The sequence below is a fragment of the Perna viridis genome, chromosome 8 (assembly GCF_037379345.1).
Source record: "Perna viridis isolate PV_CMFRI_1.1 ecotype Kerala chromosome 8, ASM3737934v1, whole genome shotgun sequence".
Taxonomy (NCBI): domain Eukaryota; kingdom Metazoa; phylum Mollusca; class Bivalvia; order Mytilida; family Mytilidae; genus Perna; species Perna viridis.
This window is the reverse complement of record NC_142452.1, coordinates 25,421,735-25,447,593: the sequence shown is the minus strand read 5'-3', so window position 1 is coordinate 25,447,593 and position 25,859 is coordinate 25,421,735. Positions and strand designations below refer to the sequence as shown.

The window sequence follows — 25,859 nt, the reverse complement described above, 5'->3', positions numbered from 1 at the left end:
AACAAATGTAGAGCCAAAAACATCATCTTCGTACTTATTCAAGGAGAAATATTTCTCCATCAAACAGTTTTTTTAAATAAAACTAACAAAATAATTTCCGTATGATTAAAAAAATTGTTTTACTTTAAACATTGTATAATTTTGAGTGAATTATTAGTTTCGTAGAAACATAGGTACCTGTAAACTGCGAAACGAAAATAAATAACGAAACGAATTTAAAAATGTGTAGTACAGTACGAAAATAAAATACAAGTCGTTGACTATCTTGAGATCCACTCTTATTATCTCATTTTAATGTTGCATGAGAGATTCCTCTCTAAGACTTTCTAGTGCATGACAACTGTATTGAATAATAACCGGAAAATTACAACATTCGTCTTATCAAAAATAAGAAATTCACCTCTTATTTATGACTATTATATAAATCAGCTATAGTGAGGTCCAATTTATGGTTTCGGCGGCTATTTTTTTCTATGAGTTATCAGAAGATTTATAGAAAACAAGTGACAGGTGGCAACTGCGGAAGTCACGTAAAAACAAATACATTACACAGAACTCTGGACCTTGCAGTGATATGTGATTTAGAAATTTTCAATGTATTCGTCCGGAATGAGCGTTTTATATCCAATAGTTTCAAACTTTGGTTTAGGTTGCACTAGACAAATGAGATTCAGGTACACTGTTTCATACACAAAACTGACCCGGTCTAATTTTGTAAAACTTAAAAATAAAAGGTAAAACTTGGTTGAAATATTGATTGTCGGTAGTAGAGCATTCAGACACGAATAGACTCAATACTTGTGAAGGTAAAAAGGTGTAAAATGCATGCTTTAAGCTATCCGGAATGATTCAGGTCATCACCGGATCGGGTTCTCTTCCATCCACTAACTGGCTGTTTTTCAAAAATGCAAAATTTCGCACGAACTTTAAGAATTAAAATGATGAACAAATGAGCAGAAAAAGGTACACTTTTTACTTGTTTTTTTTTTACAATAATACCATGCCAACTTACTTTTTCTGGAAGTTTTTAAGTGTCTGATATTTTTTTCAGAAAACCTGTTTTTTTTTTATAGTTAATTTTGGGAAGGCAACCAAAATTTGTTATGAAAACTGATGTGTATTTTAATATATTACCAAAGCTACAGATTTTCATAACAATAAAGAAAATAATATCCATCTTTTTTTCATGGATCTCCATAATGTAATTATAAGGTTTTGAAAAATATATACTCTTTACAGAAAATAAAAGTTGGATTTGCTTGTTTAAGTACGTACATGTACTAGTGTCTCAGTATAGCTTTATTTCCACAAATTGTCATAAAGTTACCAGCAGTGACCTATTTATATAGTGGAACCTTAACATACTTTACAAGACTCCCCTAACATTCTTCCGTGCAGATTGATTCGCTATGGTGATGCATATGTAGGTGAAAAGATACCTAAATATCATAACTTTGTCGACTGTAAGGATCCAAGGTTGACCCTCCAAGCCAATGGACTACAAATCTCATCTTTTTTACAGATCTTTTGCAGATATTTACAGGTACTTACAGGTCCTCTTTTGAACGATGGTCTTCAACCACTATGCTGAGGTCCAAATGTCCAAAATTACTTTCGTCATTTCATAATTACATAAAGCGTTTTGATTCCCTCATATAATTTATCGACTCTGTATTCGAACGTTTTTGCATTTTGCATAATCACACGGACAGGCTTATCTATACGGCTTGTGAAAAGGTGTTTACGAATTTTTGAGGGGTGCTTGAAAAGTTTTTTTACTGTGACCCCGGGTTGTACCACTGTTATCGAGTTGTAATAGAGGCGGTGGGGCTTGATCGATATGCCGGATATAATTGTATAGGTCTCTATCATGTCCCCTTGCACTCTACGTATACGGTAAATCAAAGTTGGGATTTTAATTTTCTTATTCTGTCTTCATATGATAGATCCTTCATTCCTGTTAAAAAAAAATTAGTAGCTATCTGGTGCACAACCCACAGTTTTGTTTAAACAGTTAATAAGTGTTAAAACAGCCTGGAATTGAGGGCCATATTCTAAATTGGTTTAAAAATTATCTAGAGAGAAGGTCTCGAAGGGTAGTCGTAAATGGTTCTTCTTCGGAATGGTTACCCATCGGCGCTGGAGTTCCTCAGGGTTTTATTCTTTGTCCCCTGTTATTTATCTTATTTATCAATTATATAGTAACTGATATAAAAGCAAACATAAGATTATTTGCGGATGATACCCGAGTCTCTTCCTCGTAGTCGATTCCCCTAACGACACAGCCTCCATACTTCCTGGTAGTCGATTCCCCTAACGACACAGACTCCATACTTCCTGGTAGTCGATTTCCCTAACGACACAGCCTCCATACTTCCTGGTAGTCGATTCCCCTAACGACACAGCCTCCATACTTCCTGGTAGTCGATTTCCCTGACGACACAGCTTCCATACTTAATGACGACTTAGTTAAAATTCATAAATGGTCTAAACAATGGTTAGTTAACTTCAACGCCAGAAAAACAGAGACTATTACTATTCCTCGGAGAAACAATAAATCTGTTCACCCCACGTTATATTTCAATAATCAGCCTATTCAGTCTGTAGACAATTATAAGCATCCTGGTCTAATGATTTCTAACAACGGTTGTTGGCATGATCATACCGATTACATTATCAAAAAAGCGTATAACCGATTAAATGCTCTAAGGAAATGTAGAATGAGTCTTGACAGACTTGCTTTGGAAAAGTTATATATGTCTTTCATTCGACCCATTTTAGAATATGCCGATGTCATTTGGGATACTCAAAATCAAACTTTGATAGAAAAGTTAGAGAATGTTCAAATTGATGCAGCAAGAATTGTTATTGGTGGGACAAGGCTTACTTCTTTACAAAAGCTTTATGAAGAAACTAAATGGGAAACTTTGGCCGCCAGACGTAAAACTCATAAACTTGTCCTTTTCCATAAAATGTTAAATAACAAAATACCCAATTACCTATCAGATCTTGTCCCTCATACAATTGCAAATCGCCACATAGTACTAGACAAGCAAATAATATAGCTAACATTTTCACTCGCACTAATCTTTACGCAGACTATTTTTTTTTACCTTCAACAGTAAAACTGTGGAACGAATTCGATGTAAATGTCAAGTCAGTAGATTCTACTGCAATCTTTAAGCGCCTAATCCGTAGTCAAAATGATAAAGTACAAGCTTACTATTATACCGGTACAAGGTTAGGACGAATACTACATTCACGACTGCGATTGAATTCTAGCGCCCTCAATTCCCATTTATTAATTTTTTTTTAAATCTTGTCAATTCACCTACTTGTACTAGTGGCGAAATTGAAACCACTAATCACTTTTTATTCCACTGTCCAAAATATCGAACTTTAAGAACTGAACTTCTAGCCTCGCTAGCTGAAATCCCTGTTGAAATCAATACAAATCTTCTAATCTTTGGATCTAACCAACTGAATGATGATCAAAACATTGCCATTTTTTAACTCCACTCAGTTATATATTATCAAAAGTAAGAGATTTCCTTGACTGTTTTGTGTATTTTAAAACTAACATTCACTGTACTTTCGCACAGCAAGTCATTTTCTCTCTCTTTTTCATCTTCATTTTCAATGTCATATTGTATACCAAAAATCTAAGATTTCATCATATTTTATTTAATTGTTCGTAAATATTATTAGAGTACGAGCATGCACTATTTATACAAATTTGTCATTTATTTACCTAGGAAACGGATTTATAAAAGTTTAAAGCTTGTTTCCGAATCCTTTGCTTATATTGTATTTATGTTATTATACTATTGTTTGAATTTCTAAATAAAATATGTTTACACTAAGTGTTCAAGTGTTATTTAAATCAATCATATATACATTTACATGTATATACAAACATATCAAATAAAAGAAAGAAGTAGCAACTACATCTAGATGTTCGGTAAATTTACACTGAACTTAACTAAGACTAGAACTCAGTCTGGCCATAAAATCTCTTATTTAAAATTTAGTCTAAACTACACACTATTAATGGAAACTCAATTATATATATATATAACTAATTAACTTATTAACTATAAGGCGGATCGTATAGATTATAAATGTCTTTGTTTAACTACTAAAAAGGAAAGATATATAATGAATTGTTAATCTATGCATCTTTGCACTTACTGTCCATTAATCCATGGTAGGTCCACAACAAAGGCTAATTAAGAACGGTCATCTGGTTTCTAGAAAATGCGCATCAAAACGTGCACAGAATGATTATATCATCAACAGTTTCGTAACGACTATGTTACACTTAGTTACATATCCTTTGGACATTTTCGATCGCAATGATGTTTTTTTTTTCTTGTACAGGCTCCACGCTGAGTTTACTTATTTTAAATGAAGCCTGACTAATGATTGTATACAGCATTAAAATATGGACTCGTCAAAGAAAGTAAAGGCGTCCATAATACTGCTGGTTTTGTTAATCTTTAAATTGATGTGGTCCTCGGAAGTTAGTTGGTCGTCCACCACAACTCCGATATCTTTTTCTTTCGTTCTTGATTGTAATTTGGTATCTCAGAGACTATAAATGGCTGGTGGGGGTTGAACGTTTACCGACGGTTATAACCTTGTACTTATACGAATGAAATCAATTATTAGGCTATTTTTTTTAATTTGTGCATATCGTCATGGAGTATGTCGTTATCATTTGGTGTTTTAATGTATCTGAAGACTTTTGTAGCAGTATAAATCTAGTTTGTCTGGTAAGTCGTTGATATAGATAACGAATAATATTGGTTTCAATACGCTACCTTGCGTGACTGGTGTCCAGTTGGAATAACTATTCATGACTTGCTGTTTCCGATTATACTTAGGAATGAATCTGTCCATTGTACGCCTTCATAAACTCTAAATACACGATGTCGAGATTTCCTTCTCTATCTAATACTAGTATATGGGTCCAATGCGCTAAGACTAAGGAGTAACATTGGTCTTCCCGAAATAAAAACAAACTGTCTATTAGAGAACAGAGAGTTTACTTTCAAATAGTTCACAATATGATGGCTGACACAAGTTTCGAGCTGTTTACATAATATACAGGTGAGGCACACTGGCCTGTAGTTCGAAGCACTTTTACCACTGCCATTCTTGAACATATCAGTTATACTCGGGTGCATGTGGCTTATCTGGATCCCAGTGATTTGCTTATGTTAAAGTCGTGTAGCCTTTTTTGCACCTTTTCCTGTTTAATGTCGAGTACATGTATACTGTCTTCTATATAAGGTTATTTTAACTTTGGATAATCGTCACCTAGACACTCGAGAATGCAGGCATGAGCATTGCCTTGCAACGTCTTTAGAAGGTAGTTATAATGTTGTGCATCCTATTTAGAAACCAGACAGATACATAGCCCATTTGAGAAATATGTTCTCTACAAATGTCTAATATCTAACATGTTGTGTGTACTTTCCTTATGCGTTCCTTAAGCTGTAGCTAAGCATGAATATTTATGAAAATATGAAAGAACTGGTGCATGTCCCATTTCTATACTCATTTAATTGAACGCTTTTTCGATATTTAAAAAAAAAGATTTTGCGAAATCAATTTAAGTCTTAAAAGATAAAAAAATTTCATGCAAAAAATGTTTTCCCAATTTACGGGTTTGGGCGTACGACCGTCACGCTAATCCTTAGATCCGCACCTGATAAGTTAATCCTTAGATCCGCACCTGATAAGTTATAGATTGAAAGCGAAATCTTTGAGTGATTGGCACGATGTGATTCTTACTTTATGTTTCAAGTATTTCGAAGGTTAAAAAATTCGATAAACTCAATCATACAAAAATATGTATTATCGTCTAGACACTTGATTTAAAATGGAGTACATTATTAAAAAAAACAATCCTTGATGTGTACTCTTGTTCCTTCACCATTGCTTTTACAATAATTATTGAGATACGCTACATTTATCCTCTTATTTCGTATATTTTTGCTTTTTTATAATATTTTCAGTCCATTTCGTTTCGTTTATTTTTCGTTCCGCAGTTTACATGTACCCCTGAAATGAAAAAGCAGGGGTATTATAGTATAGGGGAGAAAAACCCATTACAAAAGGTGTGGAAGATTTTTTGGGGGGTATTTAGTTATATCATTTCTGAAACGTACCTTTTTACTTCACTTTGACTTAAGGGCTGGTCAAATTTTATCGCCACATAGAACCGGTGCAAATAGCAGTAGGACAGATACTTTTTTGGTGTAATGCTTTTGTTGGAACGCCACTTTTTTTTACTAATAATATCTATAGGATACATGTTTTTTGGCACTAAATTTTTTATTTAAAAACTATTCTAACAAAAATAGTATACAACATATAAATGCAGTAGAAAATACAACTATTTAACATAATTCATTGTAATTGGAATAACTATATGTATTGAAATAGAAACAGCTTTATATCAATACCTCATTTGTAAGATCTTTAATACACTATATGTGTTAATATAATATTTTCAAATAAAATCTTTATCAGAAAACCATGATAGGACACCAACTTTTTTCTTACCAAGTTGACATAGGACAACGTTTTTTCAAGTCAGATAGCCATAGGGTTGCAACTTTTATCTATTATTATTATTATTATTATTATTATTATTATTATTATTATTATTTGCACTGGTCCTATGTGGCGATAAATTTTGACCGGTCTTTAAGTACTTTATCATTACTATTTGACTAGGGGTAGTATAGACAAATTTCGCCGCTCTAACCGCCCGTAACAAAGATTAGTTATAAATAAAGATTTAATGCTACTTTACATGAATTAGGATTTTAATCAATATATAAATATGACAAATGTTTCTTAATGATGACTATCAATATTCCCATTTTTCATGCCGGGTTGTTCAAATTTTTGATTTTTTTTTTCATTTACTTCGCAAAGTGGTTTTGTTCTTTCAGTTGTTACAGTATGGTATTGAATTAAGAATTGGGTGTTTATATGCATAAACTAAATGAATGGAATGTATTTGAATGCAGGGGTTCTGAAACGCACCAAACATTTCATTCATTTATTTTGCGAATATAATTATCCAATTAATTCCGATTCAGGTTTTTTTTTTTAAATAAAATAATTTGATCATGTAACTTTTACACTTATTTTGCAACTTGTTTACCCCAATAAAACCTATATTTTATATTCCTAATAGTAAGTATTATATAGTCTCTGAATGAAGCTATATCCAACCTCTGAATTCCACTGATTCCATAATAGAGGTATTTCGGCTTTATCATTGACTTTAACGGGACCAATATGGTTAAAAATCAATTACATCTTTGCTGAGAAATTGTGAAGGATATGATAACAGTTTTAGGTGTACATCTTGAAGACTACTAGATTTTTCATTTTTTTGGGAGCACATTGTGTTTTTGTTTCGGTTTATGTAGTATAAACAGGCTCTTTTCCTTTGTTATTCATTTGTGTCTTTATTTCCTCATTAAGATATAATGCAAATACTTTAAACAATCAAATACAAACTAAAGATGTAATCAGAAAGTCAACATGAAAAAAAAATACATTGAAGAGTATACAGGTTAAATGATGCATATATACACATATATGCATGCATATACATAGTATATATAAGTTTTATTAGGTGCTTTCTGCATTAGCGTTTGCCCCGGAACTCAGGAGTAAATTACACTTTCCAAGACATTGCATAACATGAACGTGTTATTGTCTCATGAAATTGTATGTTATCGACTTCGATTGGCGTCAGTGGTTTACCTAAAAGTACTTCAACAACTGGAGATTTTTAAAATAAAACATAAAGCCGACTTGATTATTTTCCTTTTAAAATAAACTCTTGTAGTTTTTCAAAAGATTTTTTTAAGTTTGCTTTAAAATAAGTCTCATGATTACACCAAGATGCATATCACAGGGCCTGTCAATTAATACTTGTCATATCTAATATACATGTAGTCATTGACCGGGCTAAAATTCATTCATAAATATACATTGTATATTTAACTTCAATATTTATTCAGATATAAAACTTTATCACAAATATGTCCACGGTATGGCGAGTTAATTCAAAGTCTATCTTGCTCCACAAAAGACCTGAAACACAGAAAATTAGTTTAATCAAGAAAGAGTATGAAATTACTCAATCAAGCATATTTACGGCCTGATATGTCAGAATGCATCAGTCTACATGATGGTAATAAGTCCAACTGAATTAGTCATTTAAACCGTTAATCATGGTGTAGTAATCCTAATCGTCTTACTGGTTTTTATTAACAATACCTTTAAATTCAATGTGAATATATCAACTGGTATTGTGCAATATTTTGATATGCAAAATTATCAGTAGTACTACATGATTTAACACTTAAAACATTTTAATGAAAATCAAAAATATATATTGTTCATATAAATGTAAATAATATAACTATAACATTATGATATTTATATTAATTGTTCATTCATTCAGTAATTCATTCACGACCACTAAGACAGACAAATCTGTCTGAGCTGAAGGCATTAATAGCTACACAAACAAAGGGGACAATTTGTAAACAAACACAAAATAAATTGATCTTTACTGATGGTTTTAAAACGACCAAATTAAGTAGTAACACATTTCTATACAGTTAAGAATCCATAGATATTGCCACGAAAGTGAAATTATACGAGGATACTCAATGTTATTCCTAAATTTTTTTTCCGACAAAATTTGTCGTTGGAACTCTCCGTTACTCCCCATTATAACCAAAATTTTAACTGTTGATATCGGTAATATACTTCATTGTACAGCTATAAAAAATAAATAGTCAAAATTTGTAAGCACATATAAATTTCCGTTGCCAAAAATAAGCCTGATATATGCATGGAGTTAAGAGAAATCACACCTTTACCTCGCAATTCTACACCTACTTATAAAAAGATCATGGATCCGCCATCTTGGTATCCTGGGTTGCATATCTTTGGAAAAAGAAAGTTCGAATCGACATGTTACTGAAGACATTTGATGAAAGTGTATTTTTATGCATATGACAATCAGTTATTCTTTATATTTGCGATATTGTGCGTAATCTATTCAAATTGTATGCTGAATATATTGATACAAAACCGAAGGGATAAAAGTTCATTGAACATTAAATTTAAAGTGAAAGTAGAGTTTTGTGACTTTAGACTTGGTTAAAATACTTTACTTTTACTTAAGACATTTTCAATGGATGTGCCAAGGAATTGTACAATCTGTAGTAAAGGTCCATTTTCAAGCATCCAAAGTGCAAATGATCATTTTTCAAGTGCACAGCACCAAGATGCTCAACAGAACAAGGCAAGATATGCCAGCTTATCCTCATATACTGATCCATATTTCTGTCAAGTTTGTAATGAGAAAACAAATAGCCCAAAATCATTCATGGAACACATGGCTAGTCCAAGGCACAAGGCAAAATTAGACAAATCACAGCGATTTATGGTACCATCTTCACCAGTACCCTCGTCAAGAGAATATGATTTTGATGGGAGTAAAGGTTACTGTCATTTATGTAATGTTGATTTAACATCAAAAGAGAATGCTTCTCAACATTTGAATGGTGCAAAGCACAAGAAAAAGAAAGTTCAAGTTTCTGTAAATGTCCCAAGCCTAAACATTAGATATGATTGCAATGTTTGTGAAATGAGTTTCTTGGATGAAAACAGCAGAGAAGAACATTTCAAAACTCAACACCAACCTTCAGTATATTCTATGAACAGTAATAATGATATTGTGGCTGCTTTGTATAATGCACAGCCACAATCTGAAAGTAGTGATAAACTTGAAAGGTTGAAGAAGGAGTTTATTATTGACATTCAGACTGAACTAGCACCTTTAGAAGATAAAGAAGGAACTACTAGTATTCAATTCCCTAAAGACCCTGATAAAGAATATACTTTTAATATTTCTACTGGCTATTGTAATGTTTGCAATGTTGAACTAACCTCAGTAAAAAACAAGGACCAGCACCTCACTGGAGCTAAACATAAAAAAGCAAGGCTTGCTTGGCTTGCAAGGAAAGATAAACAGACTGAAGTTCAAGCACCAGTGCATGTATCTACTAAAAGTACTAGTCAGCAAAATCAGTCCAGTGTGACTATGAGATCTGTACAAGAGGAAGTTGAATATGACTTTGACTGTGACACTTTAACAGGATATTGCAACGTATGCAGAATTCCTTTACAATCAGTTGAGCATGCTAGCACTCATTTAACTAGTGCAGAACATGGAAATGCGAAGGAAGATTGGCTGAGAGGAGATATGAGTTTGACATTACAAAAAAATTTCAACAATATTGAAAAACCATTAATGCAACAGAACACATATTATCAACAGACTCAGATCGGACAGTCAGTTGGTGGAAACGACCAAATGAATCAATCCACTGTATTTACCAAGAATGTGTATAGAGCAGAATCACCTATTTTTCCACAAGCTAGAGAAGACCATTCTGGAAATAAACCTGAATATACATTTAATGATAGTAGAGGGTATTGTAACATCTGTGATCTTGAACTTACATCCAAACAGCATGCCAATCAACATTTGAGTGGAGCTAAACATCAGAAAGCAAAAGCTGCAGCAAATGTTCAAATAGGTTCATCTACCAAAGTATTGAATCAGAGTGGTTCAGAATACACTTTGACAGGTTCAAGAGGTTTCTGTCATATTTGTAACTTAGAACTAACATCGCGGCAACATGCAGAGCAGCATTTATCCGGAGCCAGACATAGGAAAGCTTTAAATGCTCGAGGTGGCAATATGAGCCCTGTCACTGCCAATGTTAATATAGTGCCCCAACAACAAACACAGCAAAGGCTAAATTTTCAACAGCAAGAGCCAGAGAAAGAATACACATTTACTGGGACACGGGGTTACTGTAATGTATGTAAACTTGAATTGACATCCAAGCGTCATGCTGAAAGTCATTTAAATGGGGCAAAACATATCAAAGCAAAGCAAAGATGGTTGAAGGGAATTACTGTAACAGGACCTTTGTCTTGTGAAATTTGTCAAATCACATGCAGTGGTCCAGAAAGTATGGAACAACATTTGACTAGCAAAAAGCACATAGAAAAAGAACAGCTGTTTGGTGGATCACAAGACTGCATTAAAGCAACTGCCTCCTCTGACAAAACAAATTGGTATTTTTGTGATGTATGTAATTGCAGATTAAATTCTTCTGAACAGCTTGAAGTTCATAGCAAATGTGCTAAACACTTAGCAAATAAAGAAAAGATGCGTGGCAAAGGACTTGAGGTGAATTTGAATCAGCAGGCAAACATTTGTGCAATGGCTACAGCTCAACATAGAGAGGAGGAACAACAAAATCAAAGAGACAATATGCAACATCCAGTGTTCGGAACACAGATGTTATCAAATGTAGTGAGTATTGTTCCTCAAGTAATGCCAAACTTTGTTAAGCAATTGCCCAAGTTGCCTGTGGATGGTCAGATACCAAATAACAGTACTATTCCTGTTGCAGCCGAAAGATTATTACCAGGGACTACTGTACAGACAAATGGTCAACCTTCTGACTTAGATCCTCTACCATCTTTCCCTACATTGTCTATTGGGTCAAGTTTGAGAATTTCATCTTTCCAAAATGATTTCCAAGATAATCAGTTTGATGACCACAGATCAATGTTTACAATGGTGCGACCAGAAGTATTTACTTCAGACATTCCTAATATCCAGGGTGACAATTATATTTCTGGCTTTAAAAGATTTGAAAATCTTAATTTAGAACAAACAAGTCCAAAGAATGTCTGGTCCCAAGATAGTTCAATGGAGGTTCCACAATTATTTGAAAATAATAAAAATCTGACTGATAGCTTTAAACATAAGGAAGAACCGAATAAGAACCTACTATTCAAGTCCATGAGCAAGAGTTCAGATGGTGACTTAAGCCTTGAACACAGGACTAGAAGTCATGATGTAGAATCAATTTCATCCAACTCTCAATGTAGTTCTTCTGTAATGATTGAATCAGAAGAAGTTATATTTCCAGAGAAAACAGTGGATAAGCTGCCTAACTTTGGAGATACTCATTTCCCAGTATCGGATCAAAGTGTGCTCAAGTCTATGAGCTCTTCTGTGTCAAAAAAGAAAACATCAGGATCAGATGAAGCCAAAGCCATAAAAAATAGGCCCAAAGGTAGACATATTATTAGTTCTTTAAATAGTGAACCATCTTCTTTAGAAAGTGAATCTTATCAGAGTTCAGTATTTGACGATAAAGGAGAGAACACTGATGACTCATTCCCAACTGAAAATATCAGACCAAGTCTTACAGTGACCACACCTACTAAGCCAATATGTCATGGTATGAACCCAGAGAAAGACAGTCCATATAAATTTTTCTGTAAGACTTGTAAGAAATATATGAACACTCGAAAGCAGTATAATGACCACGTGCAAGGAAATGGCCATTTAACAAAGATTGCTGAAGAGCAGGCTCCAGAAAGACTTCACCCATCTACTTTGAAGAGTGAAAATAAGTATGGTGAAATTGGGTTTAACCTTACAAAAACAAAACCTAGAAGTTATCAAATAGAGCTGTTTATTATGACTCTTGATGGTGATAGAGTCTGTTTTTTGCCCACTGGTTAGTATTAGATAATATCATACAGACAATTGTTATCTTTAACCACTAAAAGGAATTTGATATTTCAAAATGTAATTTCACTTTTACTCTATGACCTGATTTCACTCTAAAGTACAAATAAGAACAATTTTGTTACACTTTGGCTATTCAGGCATACTTGTTCAGGATCTGATTTTTATTTGCACCTAAAGCATTTTGTATAATAAGTAGGAAGACTGAAATTATGAATAACAAATATATATGAATGTTTTTATTCACCAGTTACATGTGGTTTTTAGCCCCAGTAATTTTACTCTTGTAGTCTGGTCTGTTAAAGGAGTATGTTCAGGAAATATCAAAATCTGTCCCAAAAACTAAAGTCATTCATATAAATGGGTTAATTGCATACTTTTAATGTATTATGTACATGGGGTACTAGTAGTTTTGGTATGTTGGCCAAACCACGAAATTTGGTTCCCAACAAAAAGGAGAATCCCATTGATATGTATACTGAAAACCTCAAAGCCACATAGTCAAGAATCCACAAACTCGTATTCCCTAATCCATGAAAATTAGTGTTCACAAACTAAAGTTGTTTCACAGTAATTCATTAGTTGAATATACATGTACATGTATGCCTTTGTTAAAAAAAAGTTTCATTGCTGTTAATGCATGTGTTGTTCTAAAATTGTAGGCCAAAATAAAGCTAAATTAGAAAATTAATCTGAATTGTGTTATAGTAGCTTATTTCATGAGACATTTTTATGTAGAAAATATAGAGCACATTTTTGGAACTCTTTGACATTTATACTAAAATAGCTTTCTGTACCATCATGACTTAAATCAAAAGATTTTGTTATTCATAGGTTGCACTCTATAATTGTCAACTTTCCTTTCATCTGTGGCAACATCCCTTCAGCACTTGCATATGAAGTGTTCATATCACAACTCATACGTTATGCAAGAGCTTGCCTAAACTACACAGACTTTTTGTATCATGCTAGAACTCTAACAAATAGGCTTCTGGAACAGGGCTATGTTGCTACAAGATTGAAGTCATCACTACAGAAGTTTTATGGTCGTCGTCATGAACTCGTGGATCGTTATGGTGTATCCATCTGCTCCACGAAAACTGATTTATTCAACGGGTCGTAGTTTTCCTTTCCTTGTTAGTCTACCCTGGACTTGACTTTTTATGAGCAACTCGGCGGGTGTTTCTAGAAAAGCAGAGGACGCTTACCCTACCGGTGCACCTGGTCCATGCTCCCAGTTTTTAGTGAAGTCTGAGTTGCTCATTTGTTTTTGTTACTTTGTATGTATGATTTTAGTTACTATATGTTCTTCGTTGTGTATGTCTGTTTTCCATTTCTGGTCTTTGTCCCTGGATTACATTCTTTTGATTACCGCTATATCTTGGTTCCTTTGATTACTCTTTGGATTAAAAACTACCCCATATTCTCTCATTTTCCTGAAAATTCTTTTATGTGTAGAAGAAGAGTTTTGTGCTAAATTATGATACAACAGGTTGTATTTTCTGTATATTAGTATTCAGGTAGTATTTTAAGATTAAAATAGGCAAATAGAAAATTTCAAATAGTAAGTTGAAACTTTGGCAAAACGGTAGGAATGAAACTAGAGTTAGTGAATTCACTCCTTTAGAGATGCTTCAGTATCACATAATCCAGAAGACTAATAAAGATGTCAAAAATACTGTTAAAAAATTCCAGCCTGTGCCAGAAACTTTTTAAGCTACATGTACTATGCCACATAGAAAATTAACATTAAGCTAAATCAGTTTTTATTAGATTCAAGACTAGAGGTGGATCCAGAAATTCTGACAAAGGAGGGGGCACTGACTGGCCTAATTAGGGGCCTCTCTTGTGATTTTCAATTTTTACTGTATATTCAAGACAACTTCTTCAAACATAAGGTAGGATGGGGTGTTTTGGGCCCTTTGAATCTGACTATGTGGGCATAGGGCTGGTGGTTGAAAACACATATTGTAATTCAATATTTTTAACTATTTTAGCAGTGACTAGAAATAGAACTTTAAAATTGCTAAATTTTTTATGCCTGTCTCTCTAGACAGGATGTATTTTGGTATACATCAATACGTCAATCCACAGGGTTTTCCCTAATTTTTGCTGGAACCGACCAAAAACAGCTATGAACAGGTCAAACCTTGATAATGCAGAGTTTGTGAAAACTTTTTTTCTACTGTTGGACATAGGACTGACAAAGGCAAATTTTTTGGTCAGTCCCACTGAAAACTTGCTGGTCCCATGTAATCAGTCTCCACAAAATCTTTTCAAATGCTGTCAGTCATGGGACCAGCATAAGAGGTTGTAATGCTGGTCCTACCCAAATTTTACCTGTCAGGACTGGCAGGACCGGCGATTTTCGCAAACTCTGATAATGTTGCATATAGTTGTAAAGAAAAAACTCAGTTTGAACATGCCAAAAGTGTGCTTGAACCATGCAAATTTGCTTCCAGTCGCTTCTGAGGGCAAACTCTGCATCTCCATCAATCTTTCACACTTAAAAATGCTGCCACTAATTCTTGCAAAACTTTTGGAAATTGTGTCTATTGGTGTGAACTCCCTTTTAATTTTTGTAAATTTATACTTTTTCATTTTTAAGTTATTGGACATTATTCATACAAAAAGGGTGATTTTTTTACAACTATGTCAATGAATCTTTGATGAATTATTTATTTATATTGGTGTAAGTTCTCTTCCAATTTTCAATTTTTTTTCTCATTATTTTCTCATGAACTCAATGTTAATTTTTTTTATGTTAAACAATTTCTCTATCTACCTACCTAATTTTTTCTTGCTGGTTTAAGGAAACAAGACTTTTATTTTTTACCTAAATCAGAAGACTAAGCAAAACTTCGATTTAAATGTTATTTCAGGTACTGGGAAGACGCTTATCAGCTGTATGACAATAAGTGCTATGTTAGAACAGAATCCTACCAGACAGGTGGTATTCCTGGTAGATAAAGTACTGCTTGTCTTACAACAGTCTGCATACATCAGGAGAGAGATTGAGGATAGGCAATACAATAGGTGATAATTCTCTTACCTAGCTTTAGGCATGATTTGCATATTTTTTTTTATTGTATTTAGTTCCTTTTATTTTCACTACTGCCTAGAATTGATTTGGTAATTTTGTTACATATGTATTACCCTTCATAGTTTACCACTTGCCTAAGTTCAAAGTTGAAAATGACAGGCAACTAGATCACTAAGAATAACTAGCTTGCCCCTTGGACATATCTAAATATTGAAATCTAAAATTGAAATCTGAATCGGAAATAAACAAGGACATGATGAAGTCAGATTATGTCAATAAATGGGCCAGTTTTTGACAGTTTGAGCAATTTAATAGGTATGAGTAAGTTCAGGTTTACACCTGAAAAATTCCTTTAAAATGATTCACACACTAAGATGGAAAACAGGATTTGTTAACATTTGTTTTCAGTACTAAATTCAGAAGTGTAAAAATGTCATAAAGCTTCCATAGCCCTTTAGGATTCCTTTTTTCATGTGCACAGCTGATTAAAAAAGAAAATTCATGTATTATAAAAAGGATGTTCATGCGTGTATTACATTATTACTCTAATGATAATATATATGTAACTTTCTGACTACTGGTATTCCTTGAATTTAATATTATTAATACTCTCTGGAACCAGCTGTCTATCTCTTGCCTTGACAGTTTCTCTACGCTTCCAAGGGTTGATCCAGAGATTTTAGAAAGGAGGTTTGCAGGCCATTATTTGCATATTTTAGCACAAATTTTCCATGGACCCCTCCGCTGGATCTGCTACTGACCTTCAGGGACATTACTTTTCATACCCAACTTACATAGTTATCTAATTTGCAGGTTCAGTCAATCTGATCCAAACAAATTTGAAACCCGACATCCTTTGATAGCTGCTTTGTGTGGAGGCTCACAGAACACCCAAGGAATTCCACTGTGGAAGCATGATGTTATTGTGGCTACTGCAGGTATTATTATTGCCCTTCTTTGTTGCCCCTCCTTCACTTTGTGGGTCCATAGAACCATAATTGGTCTTATTAAATAATTTAGAAATAAGTCATGGAAAATCCATTTTATCATTTTTTTAAAGCAGGCTGGCCATTTATGTCACATTATTTTACCCCTAGTGATAGTGAAAGGCAACTGTGATGGAGCAAAATTCTATTTAGACATCATTAAACTTCGGTAAAACTTTCCTACCTTCCCTTACAGAAATAAGACTATCATATGTCTTTGATGTTGCATATATGTTTATCAAAGTTTTACCACAGCTTTGGTCTTAAGACCTTAGAAGCATGTCATAGAACTATCATTTACCATGAGGAATAATGACAAAACTTCAGTCCCTGATCCTATCAGTAAAACAACGTGTTGGATCATTGAACTTTTATTGACTAATTGTAGACAGGTTGATATGCAATGACCACTATTTTCACAGTGAACTAATATTCGCTATTTTCATGGTGGACTGAAAAGTGTAAAAATTGTACCCACAAAATTAATTTTTAACAATATGTAACACTATTTTTTTAAACTGCAAAAACTGATACCTGCAAATATGGTCATTCGACAGAAACCACAAAATTTAATATGGTTACTGTGTGAAATACAGATGATGTATATAGATTTCTGAATCTGAAATGTATCATCATAGAATTTTTTGTATTTGAATAAATATATGTCAGGTTTTTTGTTTTATTAAAAAATGGAAATATAGACATGATTAAATCTTTTTCACAATAATATGAATTATTCCATGTAATTCACTAACTTATTGTAAAAGATAAAAACAAAACAAACTACATGTATTCTGTAAAATTTATAAACCATAAACAGCAGTCACATCATGTACAACAATCACTGGTTTGGTTTGACAAATCGATGAATGATCTGAAATTAATTAATGATTGATGAAGGATTGCAATGACAGTTGCACGGCCTGTTTCAAGTACTGAAGGTTGAATGGCAAGAAAGTCATTCAATGCTGTTTGGTAAGATTTCTTAAGTAGCTGCTATTAAGAGATAAATGATCACGGGGCATACCGTGAAAGTACTATAATTCGTGGATATCAATTTTCATGGATCAGGGAGGAATTGTGGTTTCAATGTTTTTAGTAAACACATCAATAAGAATCTTTTATTCATTGAGAACCAAATTTTGTGGTTTGGTCTACCCACGAAAACCACGAAATTGGTACCCCACGAACAATAGTACTTTCACAGTAGAATAAAAGTGCTGTTGTCAATTTTACAAAAAGTCATTAATGTTAAATCAATCCTAAGTATTGAGGTTACAGTCTTGTTTTCTTTTATGATGTCATAACTCTCAACTAATTTTTGTTGAATTGTCATCTGGGTATTGTTTCACAAAGCACTCATAAGACTTACCTACATGTACATGTTAATCCTTAACAATCCAGTTCACTTCAGGCTTATGTTAAGCTTTGTGAAACAATGTCCTGGTGTACTCAGATGAGGTAATTAAGTTGTTATTTTTAACTATTTTAGCAGTGACTAGAAATAGAACTTTAAAATTGCTAAATTTTTTATGCCTGTCTGTCTAGACAGGATTTATTTTGGTTTGTCCCATACTTCCTGTTCTGTACTGTTTGTTAGAGATTATTCAGTCCATCTTTTTTATTTTTTATTGCTTTTTTCTATTTTGTCAATAACTTACCGGGAGACTGTTAATTTATCACTTGCAGATGTTGAGATGATTTTTTTTGTATGCGAGTTTATTTTGATGTTTTACTAAAGACAGATTTGACCAAGCTCCATGCTCCATCATATTACTCTGATTATTTCTGAATTGTACTTAGCTATCTCAGTTCTCAACCTAATGATATATTCTCTTTGAATCAGCTGGTTCATACATGTATGATGATCACTGATTTACATTTTAAAAACAACTGCATATACATTCGCCAAGTGTTGTCAAATGAGTTAAAGAGAAAGTTAATGCATTAACTAGTAATTTGCATTACAGTAGGGATTAACTAATTCATTTTAAAACATTTTTACAGTCTGACTTCTGATTTTCCTAATTGTTCCTGATTTTGAGCAATTCCTGATTTTTTCCTGAATTTTCCAGAGAATTTCCTGATAAGTCCTGATTTTGAACCTTTACACCACAAAAAAATGTTGAAATATATTTCATAGTGTTATACAAGTAAAAGTGAATATATATTGTGAAAAATTATATTGTGTATTCATTGGGTTGCATTGTGACTCAATACATCCTTTACTAAGTTTTAAAATCAAAGTGTTCTAACTTCTTCCAAGTGTTGCTTCTCAAATTACTACATTTCTAGAAAGCTCTTCCTAAGACGGGTTGAAGGCGGCCTTTTTCATGGAATTTTGTATTATTACATTACTTTTTATGTTAAAAAATTCCTGATAACCCCCTGATTTTTAAGAAAATTATTTCCTGATTTCCAAATTTTTTTGGACCCAAGAAGTGCTCGACGGACTGTTTTTACTTTGACAACACACAATGGATAATTTTTTCATTAAGTGTACATTGGATTAGAAAAAAATAAAACAGTGTTATTTTGGATGTCTAAAAATTAGATTTTGAAATTTCACATTACTTAAAGGTGATATTAGTACAGGGTAATAGTTCCTGCCTACTGATATTTTCTTCTTTCAGATTGCTATAAAAATTTGTTGCTGACAAAAGTTCTCAAGTGGACTGATGTTTGCCTGGTTGTGTTTGATGAAGCTCATCATTGTGTAAAAAATCATCCATTCAATAAAATTCTGCTTGGATATCATAAGCAGTGTACACCAGAGAAACGACCCCGTTTATTGGGGCTGACTGCTTCTCCTGCAGGTAGACCTTCTGTGCCAGAAACTATTGATATGCTTAAACAACTTATGGACAATTTGGGAGGAGCTGGAATAGCTTTGGTTAAAGAAAATACTTATGAACTGAAAAAATTTCAGTCCAATGCACATATGGAACCTATGTACATTGCCATGACACAAAAAGAAAGATCTTTGAAAGATGAGCTGCAGCTTTACTTGGTCAAATGTTACATTCATCTTTGTAAAGAGACTGACCTTCTTCAACAATTTGATCTTGGTTTGTCATCAAGAACTAAAAATTTATCCGAGCAGGAACTACAGCAGTATGCAAAGGAAGTAGATGGTAGCCTGTTGAACTCTTTAGAAATCACCTTAAATCAAGCTCACCCTAAAGGAAAATCATCACAGAAAATTGCATCACACAATGCTATCAAACATGTTCAGTTTATATGTATCACTCTGAATGTGTTGATGGAATCAGGTGTAAGCATGGCTATTGAAGAGTTACAGGAACTGTTTACTCAAGATCCAAATACCAACTTTGAATTTGCAGAGAAGTATGGACTGCCATGTAAAGGAGTGATTGATGCTTTGCACACCATTATGCAAGTTGAAAATTCTTCTTTGTCTATTGTTTTAAACAATGAAACAGATGCTTCTCCTCAGCTTCACAAACTTGTTGATATAATCAGCCGAAAAGACTTCATCGACTGGAAAAGTAAGGAAGCAATGGTGCTTGTTCTTGTAAAACAAAGAGATACTGCCTACAAAATGAAAAGGTTGCTACAGGCAAACAAATATGTCCAGGAACTGCAGCTTAAAATAGAGGCTGTTGTGGGACACGGAAATACAAGTGGAACTGAAGTGGGAATGACGGTTGCACAACAGAAGACCGTTCTTGAAAACATGAAGAAAAAGGCATACCACATTGTTGTTGCTACATCAGTAGCTGAAGAGGGCATTGATATTCCAGAATGTGAACTAGTCATAACTTTCAATCCTCCATCAACTGTCACAGCCCTCGTGCAGATGAGAGGTAGGGCTCGTAAAAACAATAGCAAGTTTGTTGTGTTGTGCAATAACTCTAAGGAAAAGGAAGAACTTGAAGATTTGATGACACGTGAAAGAAATATGATGGAGGCTGCGTCTAGGATTGTTAAGTGACAAAAACTGTGACATGATAAAGAAATTATGAAGGAGTTCAAGGGTTTTTGTAAAAATTCTAATTTTACTCTTTTCAAAAGGAAGTCAAATTAACTATGACCTTGTTACCCATTTCAACTGCCTTAAAAAGGGGGACTATTGGGTGATTGTTTCATTCTTTGTTAGTTATCTTGATAGTTCTGCAACAAATTGTTTTTTTTCTTCAAATTTTGTCATGATACTGCAACAGGAAAACTTTAAGGGTTCAAGTACATAACAATTACTTGATCATGCTAGCTCAATGTTATAGAATTTTGATTTCCTGTTATTGACAGCAAGTGCTCATTAAGTTTTAGATGAAAAAAATAGTATGTGTGTTTCCTTATTACCCGGTACATCTTTGAAAAAAGGTTAGATAGGTAGGTAGGTAGGGATGTTTTTTCAACTTTTTTTTTTACAATGATTCATGGAGGAGACATTCTGACCTTAACAGTGCTTATTGACCACAGTTTAGAGTACACTATTTCAGCTGAAAAGAAGGGTAGGTAGGGTTGTTAGGAAACACTCATATCAGCTTACACAGGCAAATGTGCCACACTTTAGAATCACATGGTTTGCATCATATGATTATCATATAAATCGAGCACCATATGATTATCATATGTGGCACATTTGGCTGTGTAAGGGAGATTAGTTTCTGTTATCAAGGGAAAGCTTTTCGGTGCCTTATGAAGAAAATCGAAATTGTAGAGGACTTGTGATGGTTCTATTACAACCTCAACTTATAATTCCTCTGTAGATGTAATAAGCAAGATTTAAGGTGAATGGGGATTTCTTTCTCAGCACAAAATTGTGTGCATTAAGTGTAATTTATGTGTGTGGTCTAATTGCTATGACAATACATTTGTTGTTATTAATGATAACATTATAATAAATAGTTCTATTGCATTTTTTTAAATTGGACTTTGAATTAAATATTGGTTTTGAAAGGACATTTTACACTATTATAGCATCTCACTACATGTAATATCATGTTCTATGGAACACTTGAAAGAGATATCAAGAAGGGCCCATGGTCGTGGTCAATATCTGTTCAGTATCCTATAAAACATGATATTGCATTCAGTGAGTTGCTATAACTGTTTTATTACATTTCTTTATAGAAATTTCATGAATTTCCCACTCAATTGGTGAGTTACTCTGCATCGTGAAATTTAAAATGAATAAATTTACTTTTAATGTGGTTGAGTAAAAAATGTAAAGCTATTTTCTTATATGTATATCTTTTTGGATGTCATCTTAAAAGTTAACAAATTTAGGCAAATACATACAAATAGATATTTGACCAATTAATATTGACTCTGAAAATTTTGCCATGGAAAACAATTTCACAGTGAATGTAAACAGCTGACATCAGCCATGTAAATATTACTTGTAATCAAAACCCCAGATGTGCAATATTGTGAAATATGGGTGTGTTATAAAATAATCATTTGAATGGAAAACTATTAAACATTTGTAGTACAAATGTACGTAAAATGTTCAATTCAATTGATTTTTATAGTTTATTTTGTCTGTTGCCAAGGAAGTCGGCAAAGCTCTCATGAAATTCTGCAGTTTTTTTGTTTTTTTTTTTATTTTTTGTTTTTTTTAGTTTTTTTTATAGCTTTTTTGTTGTTAAATCCCACACCAACCAATAAACAGTTAAATCCCACACCAACCAATAAACACTGTCAAATCCCACACCAACCAATAAACAATGTTGAACCCCACACCAACCAATAAACAGTTAAATCCCACACCAACCATTAAACAATGTTAAATCCCACACCAACCAATAAACAGTTAAATCCCACACCAACCAATAAACAATGTTAAATCCCACACCAACCAATAAACCGTTAAATCCCACACCAACCAATAAACAATGTTTAATTCCACACCACCAATAAACAATGTAAGTTCAGAATTTTTGTTACATGTTATTGTGAGAATGTGAATGGCATAAAATCTTAATAGTTAATTAATAAACTGTCAAGAATGAATTTCCATTAAAGCTAATAAATGTGGAATTCTTTTTAAAATTACAAAATTAAAAAAAAACCTCATAATTTGATACACACAATAATTATTAACTTACATGCAGAATTTTGATTTTAACTGCATCTGTTTTATGTCTATCCAAAATGTACAAAATTAAGAATTCTTCAGTATTATAATAATTTGCAGTAGAATTAATTACCAAAAATAGTTTACTGTTTTATACTAGTAGACAGAGAGCAGATATGATAAAAAAAAGTTGTGTATTTGACATTTCTGACTTTTTTTGCCATGATATAAATCTACTTCCTTTTTAAAATTTGTTTATTTGTTGGTATTGTTGTTGTTTATGTTTTTGTTTTTGTTTTTGTTTTTTGCTTGTTAGTTAATTGATGGATCTGTAATATTTGCAATTGTGTATTTTGTGCTTGAAATTTATTCTAAATGCTTTTGTATCCTGGATAACAATGTTGACTGTTTTAAACTGACAATTTGTCAGCGATCTTTTCATCATCTGTACTGATCTGTCAAATAGTTGTGCTTATCAATTCAGGGATTGTACACATAAAACATTTTCCAATGAGTTCAAATATGGGTTGATTGCAGATGTAAGGAGTTATTAGACAGCACTCTTATTAAAATAATTGCCTTTTCTCCAGAAATATTTAACTGATTAATCTATTGTTTCACCATTTTTTTTTATAATGCAAAGGGTTAAATATTTTGGATCACTGTAATTTTTTAATGTTAACTTCTCAGAACTTCTACCTTTATGATGTCATTTTTGAAAATTCAGTAAACACTTTAATAATGTATTAAAATGTATGAATACCAGTATATGTTTGATAAATTCTTGATTGCATTGCTTAAACTCTAATAAGTTGTAAGGGCATAATGTGGCCACTGCCAATTGTAGAAGTGATTCATGAAAAAAGACACTGATCATAGTATGCTTTTTTGGTATACATGCACTATATTATCACTCCTGAATTCAGATGTGTATTTTTGAGGAAACCATTTTATTTTCTTCCACTAAAATCAACAAATGAAACCAAATCAAGGATGCCTCTTGCAAAGTGCCCATTTTACACAAGCACCAAAAAGTATTGGAAATTAAAAAAAAGTCAAAACGGTGTAGTTGAATTCTATTGAAAAATATAGCTCACATTTTTTTCATTACAAATACTGGCACATGTATTAATATACAAAAAAGGTGTTTTTCCTTAAATTTTCCCATTGTTTATTGTTCTTGACCATATTGGTTTCATTTATTTCATTAGGACGATATGAACTATTCACTGCATGTTTCTTAAATGAGTGCATACTCAAAAGCTATTTGGGGCTATGGGTTAACTGGAGTTTGGTTTAAGACTGTTAATTGTTCCATATGCATGTATTAAATTTACTTGCATTAGGTAATAAAATCTTGTTGCAAAATATTTGTCTCTCACATTGTATCACTAAAATCATCTGTCAGTAACTTCAATTACTTATTTTGAAGGGAGGAGGATCATGAATATCTAGAATAAAATAGAAATACTCTGAGTATACTGAGCTCACCAAGAGAATATCCCCGATTCAAATGCAGTTCAATGTATAACCTGTAAATTCAACTTTATCCCTTATCAGTCCTCAAACAGTAAATGTATTTCTTGAACTATATATATCTTTATTCTCCAGCCCCGTGCAGGTCTGGGTGTTAAAAGAATAAGCCTGCAGCAGCGCTAAGCTTGTTGTAAAAGGTGACTAAATAGTGCTCAGAACCTTAGCTGGGGGCTAGGGCGCTCTGCCCACAGTGCAACTGGGATGTGTGCCCCAGGTGGTGGAATGGGGTACCCCTGGCACGTTACATGCTGGGGTTGTCAGGCTTTAATATGGAAAACCTGACCGCAAACCATAGTGATGCACTGTGTTGGGAAAGATGCCACATTCCTCGCACGTTAAAGAACCCAACTGTGGTATTCTCTCAGAGTAGGAACCATAGGTCTCCGCCACAGGAGGCTAAATTGCCCAACCCTACCCACCTCTCCCTATTTCCAGTTGCAATCAAAATTTGTCCACCCCATTGTCCTTGTGTCCAATCCCTTTTTCATTTCATCATCATTTCATGTTCATTTTATCATCAATTTCATGTTCATCGTCTGAATATAGCTGAAATATTGCTGCTCGGACGTTAAACCCCAACAAACATAAAACCAACTTTATTCTCCAAAAACCACATTTGACAGAGAAACATACATGTACATGGAAAAAATAAATAAGCATGAGAATGAATGTAATCTAGTTTCACATAAATGTTTTTTAGTTGAAATTACAACGCGCACATCTACATGTATATATGATGCCTAACCTTCCTATAAAGTTTCATCAAAATCCCTTGAACAATTTAAGGAGTTGTGTTTAGATTTTAATGTGTACAACCTTTTAAGTTGGATTATTTCCCTTTAGAGTCCTCTACACTACCTACATGTATATTCCTTCATGCACATCTTTTCATCAAAATCCCTTGAGCAGTTTGATAGGAGTTACACTTATGAGATTAATCTTGGAAAAATAATGTCTATGTATATGTAATTTTGTTAAAAAAATTGTATATAAAGAAGAGGCAGTGTATAGGGCTTCTGTTTTTATTCTTTTCCTGGTTTTGTTCAGTGTTCAAAAACTTTGCTTACATGTTTCATATTTGTTTTCCAAATAATTCCCTATGATTTAAAAATCTAGTGTTTAGTGCCTTAAAATTGAGGTTCCATAAAGCGTGATGTTGCAGTTAAAGCAGAAAACTGTCCCACTGGTTAATATGCTGTTCATTTATCAGTGCCAAATTTAAGAAATGTTTCCACTAATCTGAAATGATGTTGCATTTGAAATTAAATCTAGTGGAAGAATGCTTTCCTCAAATTTTCATTGTTTCTTGCCAACTTTTAACCTTGATCATCCATGGTGAAAGCCTATAGCTGAACATTCGACTGTCCCTCTGTTTATTGTGCTAAAGGGGTACCTACTTGGTGCAATCAGTAACTAAAAAATAATGGAACCAATAATATTTGAACTTCACACTGTGATAACAAGACTACAATGATCTGGTGATTACAGATAGCTCCACACTCTACATCTTAATAGAAACATGCAAGTTAATAATGTGATGCCAATACTAGTATACCAACCACTGGTTGAAAGAGGGAA

The 25,859-nt window shown here is 33.2% G+C and overlaps 1 protein-coding gene across 1 annotated transcript; it reads left to right on the top strand.

Moving 5' to 3' along the window:
- Nucleotides 1-8,940: 8,940 nt before the first annotated feature.
- LOC148609977 (uncharacterized) lies at nucleotides 8,941-25,563 on the top strand. Its single transcript, XM_088541653.1, has 4 exons — nucleotides 8,941-12,662; nucleotides 15,556-15,709; nucleotides 16,530-16,654; nucleotides 19,336-25,563. The coding sequence occupies exons 1-4, from the start codon at nucleotides 9,242-9,244 to the stop codon at nucleotides 20,655-20,657; spliced, it is 5,022 nt and encodes a 1,673-aa protein (XP_088397779.1). The 5' UTR covers nucleotides 8,941-9,241; the 3' UTR covers nucleotides 20,658-25,563.
- Nucleotides 25,564-25,859: the final 296 nt, after the last annotated feature.

Excerpts from the sequence above, each read along its gene's own strand:
- LOC148609977 (XM_088541653.1), top strand. The coding sequence starts at position 9,242 with ATGGATGTGCCAAGGAATTGTACAATCTGTAGTAAAGGTCCATTTTCA. Across the intron at positions 12,663-15,555 it reads AGTCTGTTTTTTGCCCACTG|GTACTGGGAAGACGCTTATC; the intron begins GTTAGTATTAGA and ends ATGTTATTTCAG. Across the intron at positions 15,710-16,529 it reads GAGGATAGGCAATACAATAG|GTTCAGTCAATCTGATCCAA; the intron begins GTGATAATTCTC and ends TCTAATTTGCAG.